At 49.0% G+C, this 13,737-nt stretch overlaps 1 protein-coding gene across 1 annotated transcript in view; it reads right to left on the bottom strand.

Moving 5' to 3' along the window:
* Window positions 1–379: 379 nt before the first annotated feature.
* The window catches only part of LOC143767095 (gastrula zinc finger protein XlCGF66.1-like), a 65,658-nt gene continuing 52,300 nt past the window's right edge, over window positions 380–13,737 (bottom strand). The window contains exons 2-4 of the mRNA XM_077255119.1: window positions 913–1,062; window positions 607–783; window positions 380–523 (exon numbers count right to left, since the gene is read on the bottom strand). Coding sequence (XP_077111234.1) covers window positions 380–523; window positions 607–783; window positions 913–990 — 399 coding nt within the window. The 5' untranslated portion in view covers window positions 991–1,062. The remainder of the gene's footprint in view (window positions 524–606; window positions 784–912; window positions 1,063–13,737) is intronic.

Raw genomic sequence — 13,737 nt, 5'->3', positions numbered from 1 at the left:
GCCGGAACCTATGTCATCACGCTGCCCACACTCCTTCATTGGCTGAAAAAATGGCGGGGAAAGCGTCATATGAAACACGACTTTGGCGCGAAGATCGCCGACCGCATAGCCGATCCAACAGTGGGATCGGGTCGGGTTTCATGACACCCGACTTTGCTGAAAGTCGGCGACTTTTGAAAATGTCCGATCCGTTTCGCTCAACCCTACTCATGACACCTTCTCTCCATCTACCTGATGATCCTGAGGAACATTGGGATCTCTTTCTTTATAGTCCTGTGGAAGAAGAGGACGGGGACATCTCTCTGGTGTTGTCCACTTACTGGATAGATCTGGTGGAAACATATACAGGAACTGAATTCATTCTTTATATACAGATAATTTATTGTCGTGTGTATTTAGTCCTATTACCTGGAGATGTGAGGGGCTCCATCATGAAGTTATTGTACAGATCTTTGTGTCCTTCTAAATACTCCCACTCCTCCATGGAGAAATAGACGGCGACATCCTGACATCTAATAGGAACCTGCCACATACAATGACACCGTCATCTCCCCGATCGCTTCATAGCATTATTGTACAATGTCCCAGTATTCCCAGCAGTGTCACCTCTCCATTCAGTAGCTCAATCATCTTGTAGGTGAGTTCTAGGATCTTCTGGTCATTGATGTCCTCATGTATCAGGTGAGGTGGAGGCCCCGTGACTGGGCTCAGGGTACTTCCCAATCCCTCAGACACAGGGTCCTGACAGCGCTCACTAGAGGTCTTCTTCACTACTGTGTAATCCTGGTTATGGAGAGACACATTAATAAATCTCACTACAGACATTTCCAGAGTCCTCACCTCTCCAGTTCTGTCCATCTGTTATTCCCATAGATAAGAATGATGTAATGTGACGTCATCAGAATCTCTCACCTCTCCTGTAAGCCGGAAGAGGATCTCTAGGGTGAGGTGTAATATCTTCTCCACCATCTTATCTCTGTCCATATCCATCTGTAATGGGTAATTCAGGAAAATTTTCTTATGTAGAAGATCTTCACTGAGTGGATCCAATATTGTAGAGACCTGAATGAGAAGATGAGCTGACTTAACATCATACATGCGTCTTGGCATGCTTTCCACCAGTCTTTCACACTGCTTTTGGATGACCTTATGCCACTCCTAGTGCAAACATTTAAGCAGTTCTTCTTTGTTTGACGGCTTATGACTATCCATCTTCCTCTTGATTACATTCCATAGGTTTTCAATGGGGTTCAGGTCTGGAGATTGGGCTGGCCATGACAGGAATTTGATGTGGTGGTCCTTCATCCACATCTTGATTGACCTAGCTGTGTGGCATGGTGCATTTGTAAGAGGGTGGTGCTGTTATGCACAGTAAGGAACACACTGTCACTTTAAGAGACTGCACCCCCTTGTCTGGTGTGAGATGGAATGTTCTGTTTTTCCCCTGCTTTAGGCTGTGATGATGAACTGCCCTAGCTTGAGGGGAGGAGTTGAGCCTGGACTGCGTGTGGAAGAAGAAGTTTCCAGAGGGAACTGAGTGAACTGTGTGCTGGTCTGTTTGCAAGGAAGAGTCGTTGGCTACAAGAAATATCACACAGCTTGAGACGAACTGCGTTTGTTAAATAGACTTTCCCGGTTACAGCAAAGAGTGGCTGTTCTGCGCTGGTTTGTGAAGCCACAAAGATACTTGAAAGGGGACTTACAGTTTCCAGGAGCAAGGAGAAGACCTCGCTTTGCAGAGCCGATAGGAATCCGTGCGCACCACCGTTTTGGACTTCTGGGGCCCCCTGGGACTGGACCTGTGTCCCCAACATCACCGTGAGTCTGTTCCTGCCTGGTGCACCAGTTAGGGCATAGTGCAGGCTCCAGTAGTTAGAGCACGGTAGCCGTGTGGCCTGAGTAGTAAAGGCCAGGGAGGCTATGTGCAGAGTAGCATCGATATATGTTTCATTGTGTACAGTTGCTTGTGAGATAGATTTTGAGTTTGTAATTGTTGAAGTACCGTGCTGTTATACAGACAAGTCGACTCATGTGCATTATCTTTTGCTATTGTAAATTCCTGTTTGCACCTTCCTTGTCCCTTTCATCCCCTGTCTCCCAATAAATCTATCCTTTGTTGTTTGCACCTCGTCTTGTGTACAGTAGTCTTCCTGCACTGTGCTGGTCCCCGGGCCATCGCTTCAAGTGGCGCTGCAAGCAGGGTACTGTCAACAAGATGGAGGCAGCAGACAGCAATGACGGGAATGCTAACATTAATGGGGATGCTGTGGGCATTGGTGGAACCCCTGCAAGGACACTCCCTATGGGCACCATATTTAGTGTGCTCCCAAAATTTGACGGCAAGAATATGCCACTGTCCGACTGGGTGTCCCGGCTGCAATGCACCCTGAATATTTATAACATAAGCCCAGACCTTGAAGTGGACATTGCTTTAACTGCCCTAGAGGGGGAAGCCCGCAGAAACGTCTGCCTACAACCAGAACTCATCCGCAGCACCCTGAAGGAGCTAGTGAAGTTCCTGGAAGAGATCTACGGTGAGACTGCTAGCGCGGGACATCTTTGCGCCAAATTTTTCTCTAGGCTGCAGCGGGAAGAAGAAGGAATTTCTCAGTATGCAACAGTACTGCAAGAAGTGTTCGAAGAGGTGCAGAGAAAGGAGGCAGATGGACTTGGCGGCATGGGCTCTAAAGACCGGATACTCCGGGAGCAATTCATTCTGGGACTACACAGTACATCCTTGAGGAGAGCACTGTCAGAACGGGTCCGGGCAGACCCGGCCCTTACGTTTCGTCAAGTCCTGGCGGAAACAGTGGCCCGAAGTAAAGAAGAAAGCTATGCGTCTGGAGTGATGCGTGTCCAGGGCGCCAATGCCAGAGGGGACCCATACCATCAAGAAGTGCTGGTCCAGGTAGTGCAAGATTTGCAGCGGTCCCTTGTGAACGTACAAGAGAAACTGACCCAGATGGAGCGGAGAGTGGGGGAACTACAAGAAACTGACCCACCATACTCATACAACCATTCTTCGGCCCGATCGACAAGGGATCAGTGGGAACAAGCCCCCTCCCGTCAGACATCGGCGGCCCGAGGACAGGCTGGAAGTACCCCTCGGCGAGGGGGAGGCGTTCAATGCTGGGAGTGTAGAGGACGGGGGCACCTTGCCAGAGACTGTCGGAACTATACTCAAGGCCAGTGGAAGCCGCCGTTAAACTACCAACCCCCGCAGTAGTGCGGCACTCTGCGGGGGAGGCGAGAAGAGAGGCCGCTCCATATCATAACGAACACTTGATCACTGGGAGCCCCATCCTACGTGCTGAATTTGAAGGAGTTCTGGTGGATTGCCTGGTAGATACCGGGTCACAAGTGACAACGATGCCAGAAGCGTACTTCAAGCAGCATTTCCAGGACCTGGCCAAGCCAGAAAAAGAGACATTGATCCGGTTGATTGCTGCCAACCAACAACCGATCCTGGTCACAGGGGTCGTGTGGATGAATATTCGAATCTGTGGCCAAGAAGTTGGGAGAAAAGGGATCCTGCTAGTCCCTGAGCCTATCAAGAAAGATGTGCCTGTAGTACTGGGAATGAATATCCTACGTGAACTCGATCAGATTATGTTTACCAAACGGGGACCTGGATATTGGAAGAAGGCTACCCCACATAAGCCTACTCAAGAAGCCCTTCAATGACTGATCCGCGTCTGTGGGATGCAGAAGAGTGTGCCATCTTATCAGACGGTAGGGGTCATCCGGGCTCCTGGGAAAGAACCTGTAATCCTACCTCCCGAGCAAGAAACTATAGTGTACCTCCCAGTGGGGACTCACCGCATTCTTGATGGGTTGGAAGTGGTTGTTCAGCCTGTGGTAGGCGGAGGAGTGGATCAAGAAGTCATGATAGCTCGTACGATAGCTGTGGTCCAGCGAGGACATGTCCCCATAAGAGCTTTGAATGTGAGCCCCAGGGAGGTCGCCTTGCCACGAGGGACAGATCTGGCCCTGGTGTACCTGCATAAGGGTGAAGTGGTGAGTCAGAAGGAGATGTCTTTATCACCGAAAGAAGGCGTGGGGTGGACCCTAGCAGTTGCTGCGGAAGACGAAGAGACACCATCCCCGGAGTGGAGTGGACGGGTCATCCTTGAGCAAATGGAAGTGGATGTGAAGGCTATGGGCCCTGAGCGTGTGCAAGCGATAGAAACTATGCTGTGGAAGAATCAGGCCGCATTCGCCCGTCATGCCGAAGATTTCGGCTGTACTGAAGCCATCACGCATGAGATCCCGACTGGGGAAGCTCGTCCAATTCGAGAACGATACCGGCAGATCCCGCCCAAAATGTATCAAGAGGTGAAAACATTACTGAGGCAGATGCTGGATTCAGGAGTGGTGCAGAGTAGTCAGAGCCCTTGGGCAGCCCCGGTGGTGCTCGTCAAGAAAAAGGACGGGACCATCCGGTTCTGTGTAGATTACAGAAAACTCAATGCCTGCACTGTTCAAGACTCGTATCCGTTGCCCGGCATCGAGGAATCCTTGACAGCGTTGGGGAAAGCCAAGTACTTCTCCACCCTGGACCTAGAAAGCGGATATTGGCAAGTAGCCGTGGCAGAGAAAGACAGAGAGAAAACTGCCTTCATCCTCCCTATGGGACTGTTCGAGTTTAACCGGATGCCCTTCGGGCTCTCCAATGCTCCATGCACCTTTCAACGGCTGATGGAAAAGTGTTTGGGAGATTTAAATTTCGAGGCTACCCTGATCTATCTGGATGACATCATTGTGTTTTCATCCTTTTTTCGAAGACCACCTTGCCCGGCTTGGACAGGTACTCGGAAGATTGCGTGCTCATACCCTGAAGTTGAAGCCAAAGAAATGCCACCTCTTCAAGAGGGAGATCGAGTACCTGGGTCACATTGTGTCACAAGATGGAGTTCTACCCTCGCCAGAAAAAGTGGCTGCTATCCAGAAGTGGCCAGTCCCTCAAACAGTGAGAGAACTCCAGGCCTTCCTGGGACTCGCGGGTTACTACCGTCGGTTTGTTAAAGACTTTGCGAAGATGGCCGGTCCTCTCAATGAGTTGCTGAGGGGGACCGCTGGAGTGCCGAAGACCCATCGCATCCCCTGGGCACAGGGACAACACGAGGCCTTCCAGGCTATAAAGAGTGCCCTTACTTCGGCCCCGATTTTGGCCTACGCAGACTTCGATCAACCGTTCCTGTTGTACACCGATGGTAGCCTACATGGACTCGGTGCCGTACTTTCTCAGATACAGGATGGACATGAGAGAGTCATCGGGTATGCTAGCAGGTCCCTGCGAGACAGCGAAAGAAACCCTCACAATTACAGCTCCTTCCGGTTAGAGCTCCTGGCTCTGGTATGGGCCATGACAGAAAAGTTTGCAGGCTTCCTGACAGGTACAAAAATTCAAGTTCGAACAGACAATAATCCCCTGGCCCACCTTGAGAATGCTAAACTGGGGGCCTTAGAACAACGGTGGATGGCTCGCCTGGCCAAGTTCGACTTTACTATCCGCTATCGCTCTGCTACCGAAAACGCAAATGCGGATGGGCTGTCCAGAGTGCCTGTGGAGACTCCAGTGGGGGATCTTGATGAGCAACTCGAAGAGGAGGAAACCCCAGACTTTAATAAGTTCAAGCCCCTGATGGTTGTGGCCCAGTCAAGAAGGGAGGCCTGCGCATTACCTCGGTCCCTGGGAAGAACCAATGAAGAATGGGGACACGTTCAGGATGAAGACGAAGGGCTGAGACAGATGAAATGGTGGGTAACGCAAAAGCGGAAGCCTGGCAAACAAGAGAGAGATAATCTGGACTCCGAAACGAGGAGTGTGTTGCACCAGTGGGATAGACTGGAAGTGAGAGAGTCAGTACTATATCGTAGGAAGCAACAGCCAAAAGATATGGAAGTAAGGTGGCAAGTGGTCATCCCAGGAAGAATGGCTCAAGAAATAGCTAAAGAAGCCCATGAATTCGGAGCGCACTTTGGCTCCACAAAGACCTACCAATGGTTGCAGCGGCATGTCTATTGTCCTCGGTTGGAGCTTGTGGTGGAAGAGGTTTGCCGGCAGTGTCGAGTATGTGACCTCATTAAGAGTACTGAACAGAGGGCACCCATCCAGACCATACAAACTAGGGAGCCGCTGGAAGTCTTGATGATCGACTACCTCCTCGTGGGACACTCGGCCCGGGGGCTGCAATATTGTTTGGTGATGACCGATCATTTCTCTAAGTTCGCAGTAGTCACTCTGACTAGAGACCAGACTGCGGAATCGGCGGCGCGAGCCATCTGTCAAGATTTCATCCGGGTGTATGGGTGCCCAAAGCGCATCCACTCCGATCAAGGCGCATGTTTCCAAGGCAAGGTGATGGAAGAATTGTATCGCCTGTATGGCATCGAGCGGTCCCGGACCACTCCTTATCACCCGCAAAGCAATGGAGCTTGCGAACGCTTCAACAGAACCTTGCTTCAGATGCTGAGAACCTTGGAGGAAGATAAGAAGGTATGTTGGCCAGACTATCTGCCGGAATTGGTCTGGACCTACAACAATCGGGTCCACTCCACCACGGGTTACACCCCCTATCTACTGTTGTTTGGAAGAGCTGGACGAGAGATCATTGAGCTGAATCTGGAACAGCCAGAGGAGCTGATGGAGCGAAACGTCACCTCATGGGTGAAAGAGCATCGACAACTGTCATGATTCCCCAATGGCATGGGAACATCAGAAACACAAAATAACAGACTAGCCCTCGGGTGATGGAAACTCAAGCTGACCGTGACCTAAATCTACCACACAACTAACAGTAGCCAGGAAGCATTCCTACGGCTGCCTAGATGCCATGCGCCAGCCGGAGAACTAACTACGCCTGGAAGAGGAAGGAACAGACCTGGCTTACCTCTAGTGAAATTCCCCAAAGATGATAGTAGCCCCCACATATATTAATGGTGAGTTCAGAGGAAAAGACATACACAGTATGAAGGTAGATTTAGCAAAGCGAGGTCCACTTACTAGATAGAGGAAGGATACAAAAGAGGACTTCACGGTCAGCTGAAAAACCCTTTCAAAAACCCATCCTGAAATTACTTTAAGACTCCTGTGTCAACTCATGACACAGGAGTGGCAATTTCAGTCCACAAGAGCTTCCAGTAACAGGAAATGACAAACTGTAAACTGGACAAAAAATACAAAACAAAAAGGACAAGAGTCCACTTAGCTGATCAGCAGACTGGTAGCAGGAACATGCAACTGAAAGACTCAGGTTACAATGATGACCGGCAAGGAAGTGACTGGAGAGCAAGGCTAAATAGGGAACTCCCAAAACTGATGGAAGCAGGTGAGCTGAGGCAGAAAAGAACACACAAGTCTCCAGTACCACCAGCCACCACTAGGGGAGCCCAAAAAGCGGATCACAACAGTACCCCCCCCTTAAGGAGGGGGCACCGAACCCTCACAAGAACCGCCAGGGCGACCTGGATGAGCCCTATGAAAGGCACGAACCAAATCCGAGGCATGAACATCAGAGGCAGTTACCCAAGAATTATCTTCCTGACCATAGCCCTTCCATTTAACCAGATACTGGAGTCTCCGCCTGGAAATACGGGAGTCCAAGATCTTCTCTATAACGTACTCCAATTCACCCTCAACCAGCACAGGAGCAGGAGGCTCAGCAGAAGGAACCACCGGCACCTCGTATCTCCGCAACAACGACCGATGGAACACATTATGGATAGCGAAAGATGCCGGGAGGTCCAAACGAAAGGAAACAGGGTTAATAATCTCCAAAATCCTATAGGGACCGATGAACCGAGGCTTAAATTTAGGAGAAGAAACCCTCATTGGGACAAAACGGGAAGACAACCACACCAAGTCCCCAACACGAAGGCGAGGACCAACCCGATGCTGGCGGTTAGCAAACCGCTGAGTCCTCTCCTGGGACAAATTCAAATTGTCCACCACTTGTTCCCAAATCCGATACAACCGATCCACCACAGCATCTACTCCAGGACAATCCGAAGACCGCCTGACCAGAAGAAAAACGGGGATGAAACCCCGAATTGCAAAAGAAAGGGGAAACCAAAGTGGCCGACTAGCCCGATTATTAAGAGCAAACTCCGCCAACGGCAAAAAGGCAACCCAATCATCCTGATCCGCAGACACAAAACACCTCAAATACGTCTCCAAGGTCTGATTAGTTCGCTCCGTCTGGCCATTAGTCTGAGGATGGAAGGCAGACGAAAAAGACAAATCAATGCCCAACCTGGCACAGAATGCCCGCCAAAATCTAGAAACGAACTGGGTACCCCTATCAGAAACGATATTTTCAGGAATACCATGCAAGCGAACCACATTTTGAAAAAACAAAGGAACCAACTCAGACGAGGAAGGCAACTTCGGCAATGGCACCAAATGAACCATCTTAGAAAAACGGTCACACACCACCCAGATAACAGACATCCTCTGAGAGACAGGAAGATCAGAAATAAAGTCCATCGAGATGTGCGTCCAAGGCCTCTTCGGAATAGGCAAGGGCAACAACAACCCGCTAGCCCTAGAACAACAAGGCTTGGCCCGAGCACACACATCACAAGACTGCACAAAAACACGCACATCTCGAGACAGAGATGGCCACCAGAAGGATCTAGCCACCAAATCCCTGGTACCAAAAATTCCAGGATGACCCGCCAGCGTAGAAGAATGAACCTCCGAGATGACTCTACTGGTCCAATCATCAGGAACAAACAGTCTACCAGGTGGACAGCGATCAGGTCTATCCGCCTGAAAAAAAGCACGTCGCAGATCTGGGGAAATAGCGGATAATATCACCCCATCCTTAAGGATACCTGTAGGTTCCGAATCACCAGGGGAATCAGGCTCAAAACTCCTAGAAAGGGCATCTGCCTTCACATTCTTAGAACCTGGTAGATATGAGACCACAAAATTAAACCGAGAGAAAAACAACGACCAGCGCGCCTGTCTAGGATTCAGGCGCCTGGCAGACTCAAGATAAATCAGATTCTTGTGATCAGTCAAAACCACCACCTGATGTCTAGCACCCTCAAGCCAATGACGCCACTCCTCAAATGCCCACTTCATGGCCAAAAGCTCCCGATTACCGATATCATAATTTCTTTCGGCGGCAGAAAATTTTCGAGAAAAGAACGCACAAGGTCTCATCACTGAGCAATCGGAACTTTTCTGCGACAAAACCGCCCCCGCTCCGATCTCGGAAGCATCGACCTCAACCTGAAAGGGGAGAGAGACATCAGGCTGGCGCAACACAGGGGCAGACGAAAAGCGGCGCTTAAGTTCCCGAAAGGCCTCCACAGCGGCAGAGGACCAATTGGCAACATCAGCACCCTTCTTAGTCAAATCCGTAAGAGGCTTAGCAACACCAGAAAAACCAGTTATAAATCGACGATAAAAATTAGCAAAGCCCAAGAACTTCTGAAGACCCTTTAGAGAAGTAGGCTGCGTCCAGTCACAAATAGCCCGAACCTTGACAGGGTCCATCTCAACAGAAGAAGGGGAAAAAATGTACCCCAAAAAGGAAATCTTTTGAACCCCAAAAACACACTTAGAACCCTTTACACACAGAGAATTCTCCCGCAAGACCTGAAAAACCCTCCTGACCTGCTGAACATGAGACTCCCAGTCCTCAGAAAAAATCAAAATATCGTCCAAATACACAATCATAAATTTATCCAGATATTCACGGAAAATATCATGCATAAAGGACTGAAAAACTGAAGGTGCATTAGAAAGGCCGAAAGGCATTACTAAATACTCAAAGTGGCCCTCAGGTGTATTAAATGCGGTTTTCCACTCATCCCCTTGCTTAATTCGCACCAAATTATACGCCCCACGGAGATCAATCTTGGAGAACCACTTAGCCCCCCTTATGCGAGCAAACAAATCAGTAAGCAGCGGCAACGGATACTGATATTTGACAGTAATTTTATTCAGGAGTCGATAATCAATACAAGGCCTCAGCGAGCCATCCTTTTTAGAGACAAAGAAAAACCCAGCTCCTAAAGGTGATGAAGAAGGACGAATATGTCCCTTTTCCAGGGACTCCTTAACATACTCTCGCATGGCAGCATGCTCAGGTACAGATAGGTTAAACAAACGACCCTTTGGAAATTTACTGCCTGGAATCAGATCTATGGCGCAATCACACTCTCCGTGGGGAGGGAGAGAACCAATTTTAGGCTCTTCAAAAATATCCCCAAAATCCGACAAAAATGCCGGAACCTCAGAGGGAATAGATGACGAGATAGAAACCAAAGGTATGTCCCCATGAGCCCCCCGACATCCCCAGCTTAACACAGACATAGTTTTCCAGTCCAGTACTGGGTTATGAGATTGCAACCATGGTAATCCAAGCACTAACACATCATGTAAATTATGCAACACGAGGAAGCGAATCATCTCCTGATGGTCTGGAGTCCTACGCATAGTCACTTGCGTCCAGAACTGTGGTCTATTACAAGCCAGAGGTGTAGAATCAATACCCTTCAGAGGTATAGGAACTTCCAGAGGCTCCAAAACAAACCCACAGTGCCTGGCGAAGGACCAATCCATGAGACTCAGAGCGGCGCCAGAGTCCACATAGGCATCCACGGTAATAACTGATAATGAACAAATCAGAGTTACAGACAGAAGAAATTTAGACTGTAAAGTGCCAATAGAAACAGACTTGTCAACCTTCCTAGTACGTTTAGAGCATGCTGATATAACATGCGCGGAATCACCACAGTAGAAGCACAAGCCATTTTTGCGCCTATAATTCTGCCGCTCGCTTCTTGACAGAATTCTGTCACATTGCATTTTCTCTGGCGTCCCTTCAGAAGATTCCGCCAAATGGTGCACGGGTTTGCGCTCCCGCAAACGCCGATCAATCTGAATCGCCATTGTGATGGACTCATTCAGACCTGTGGGCGTAGGAAACCCCACCATGACATCCTTAACGGCATCAGAAAGGCCTTCTCTGAAAATTGCCGCTAGGGCACACTCATTCCACTGAGTAAGCACAGACCATTTACGAAATTTTTGGCAGTATATCTCAGCTTCATCTTACCCTTGAGACAGGGCTATTAAAGCTTTTTCAGCTTGAATCTCCAAATTAGGTTCCTCATACAGCAACCCTAAAGCCAGAAAAAACGCATCCACATTGAGCAACGCAGGATCCCCTGGTGTCAATGAAAATGCCCAATTTTGAGGGTCACCTCGCAGCAAAGAAATCACAATCTTAACCTGCTGAACAGGATCTCCAGAGGAGTGAGGTCTGAGAGAAAGGAATAATTTACAATTACATTTGAAATTCAGAAACCGAGATCTATCTCCGGAAAATACCTCTGGTGTAGGAATCTTAGGTTCAGAAATAGGAGTACGTATAACATAATCTTGTAAATTCTGAACCTTCGTAGCAAGATTATTTAAACCTGCAGCCAAACTCTGAGAGTCCATCCTTAAACCGGAGAGATCAGAGCCATTCAAGGATTAGAAGGAGAGAAAGGCAAGGCTGTAAATAGAGCAGAAATACAACTGAGCCAACTAAGTAGCAAACATGTGAGGAAAAAAAATAAAAATCTACAGACTTCTTTTACTCTCCTTTCTTCTGCCAATTACTTTAACAGTGGCCGGTCATACTGTCATGATTCCCCAATGGCATGGGAACATCAGAAACACAAAATAACAGACTAGCCCTCGGGTGATGGAAACTCAAGCTGACCGTGACCTAAATCTACCACACAACTAACAGTAGCCAGGAAGCATTCCTACGGCTGCCTAGATGCCATGCGCCAGCCGGAGAACTAACTACGCCTGGAAGAGGAAGGAACAGACCTGGCTTACCTCTAGTGAAATTCCCCAAAGATGATAGTAGCCCCCACATATATTAACGGTGAGTTCAGAGGAAAAGACATACACAGTATGAAGGTAGATTTAGCAAAGCGAGGTCCACTTACTAGATAGAGGAAGGATACAAAAGAGGACTTCACGGTCAGCTGAAAAACCCTTTCAAAAACCCATCCTGAAATTACTTTAAGACTCCTGTGTCAACTCATGACACAGGAGTGGCAATTTCAGTCCACAAGAGCTTCCAGTAACAGGAAATGACAAACTGTAAACTGGACAAAAAATACAAAACAAAAGGACAAGAGTCCACTTAGCTGATCAGCAGACTGGTAGCAGGAACATGCAACTGAAAGACTCAGGTTACAATGATGACCGGCAAGGAAGTGACTGGAGAGCAGGGCTAAATAGGGAACTCCCAAAACTGATGGAAGCAGGTGAGCTGAGGCAGAAAAGAACACACAAGTCTCCAGTACCACCAGCCACCACTAGGGGAGCCCAAAAAGCGGATCACAACAGACAACGTTTGCAAACGATACGGCGGTTGGCGGGTCAGCAACTGCAAGCAAAAGAACATACGGCCCGCAAACCGACTCAAGAGTTACCGCTCCAACCTGGAGACCGAGTATTGGTCAGAGAGAAACGCCCCAAGGGAAAACTAAGTGAGAGATGGGAAGTCCAGCCGTACAAGGTTATCGAGAGAGTGTATGCTAACGGCCCTGTCTACAAGGTACAGATTGAGAATGGGGCGTCCGCCCCTAGAGTACTTCACAGAAATATGCTGCGGCCTTGCCGGTCTGAGGTCTGTTCTACGCCATTGTCGCCTGAAGGCGCCACTCCACTTCCTGAATCTGTCATGCCTGATGGCCAAATCGATGAGGAGTGGTGGACCGTCCCTGACACAGTAGGGGGTCCTCAGCCGCCCAGAAACGGTAATCCCATGGATGTACCAGTGCCGCCATGTGAGGATGAGACCAGACAAGAACTCACAATGTCCCCTGCAACAAGTGTTCCTCTGGAAGATAGTCAAGCCTTGCCTGACAGCCAAGAGCTTCGGAGATCCCAGAGGTCTAATGCAGGGGTTCCACCAGTCCGATATGTAGAACAGTGTGCTCTGTCTGTTTGTATACCTTTGTTGTCTCCTCCATTATACTTTTACCCTGAAGCTGTGATGGCCGAGGACGACCATCATTAAGAAGGGAGGCATGTAAGAGGGTGGTGCTGTTATGCACAGTAAGGAACACACTGTCACTTTAAGAGACTGCACCCCCTTGTCTGGTGTGAGATGGAATGTTCTGTTTTTCCCCTGCTTTAGGCTGTGATGATGAACTGCCCTAGCTTGAGGGGAGGAGTTGAGCCTGGACTGCGTGTGGAAGAAGAAGTTTCCAGAGGGAACTGAGAGAACTGTGTGCTGGTCTGTTTGCAAGGAAGAGTCGATGGCTACAAGAAATATCACACAGCTTGAGACGAACTGCGTTTGTTAAATAGACTTTCCCGGTTACAGCAAAGAGTGGCTGTTCTGCGCTGGTTTGTGAAGCCACGAAGATACTTGAAAGGGGACTTACAGTTTCCAGGAGCAAGGAGAAGACCTCGCTTTGCAGAGCCGATAGGAATCCGTGCGCACCACCGTTTTGGACTTCTGGGGCCCCCTGGGACTGGACCTGTGTCCCCAACATCACCGTGAGTCTGTTCCTGCCTGGTGCACCAGTTAGGGCATAGTGCAGGCTCCAGTAGTTAGAGCACGGTAGCCGTGTGGCCTGAGTAGTAAAGGCCAGGGAGGCTATGTGCAGAGGAGCATCGATATATGTTTCATTGTGTACAGTTGCTTGTGAGATAGATTTTGAGTTTGTAATTGTTGAAGTACCGTGCTGTTATACAGACAAGTC

The sequence above is a fragment of the Ranitomeya variabilis genome, chromosome 4, assembly GCF_051348905.1.
Source record: "Ranitomeya variabilis isolate aRanVar5 chromosome 4, aRanVar5.hap1, whole genome shotgun sequence".
Classification (NCBI taxonomy): Eukaryota; Metazoa; Chordata; class Amphibia; order Anura; family Dendrobatidae; genus Ranitomeya; species Ranitomeya variabilis.
The sequence above is the reverse complement of the archived record's forward strand: the minus strand, read 5'-3'. Positions and strand labels throughout refer to the sequence as shown.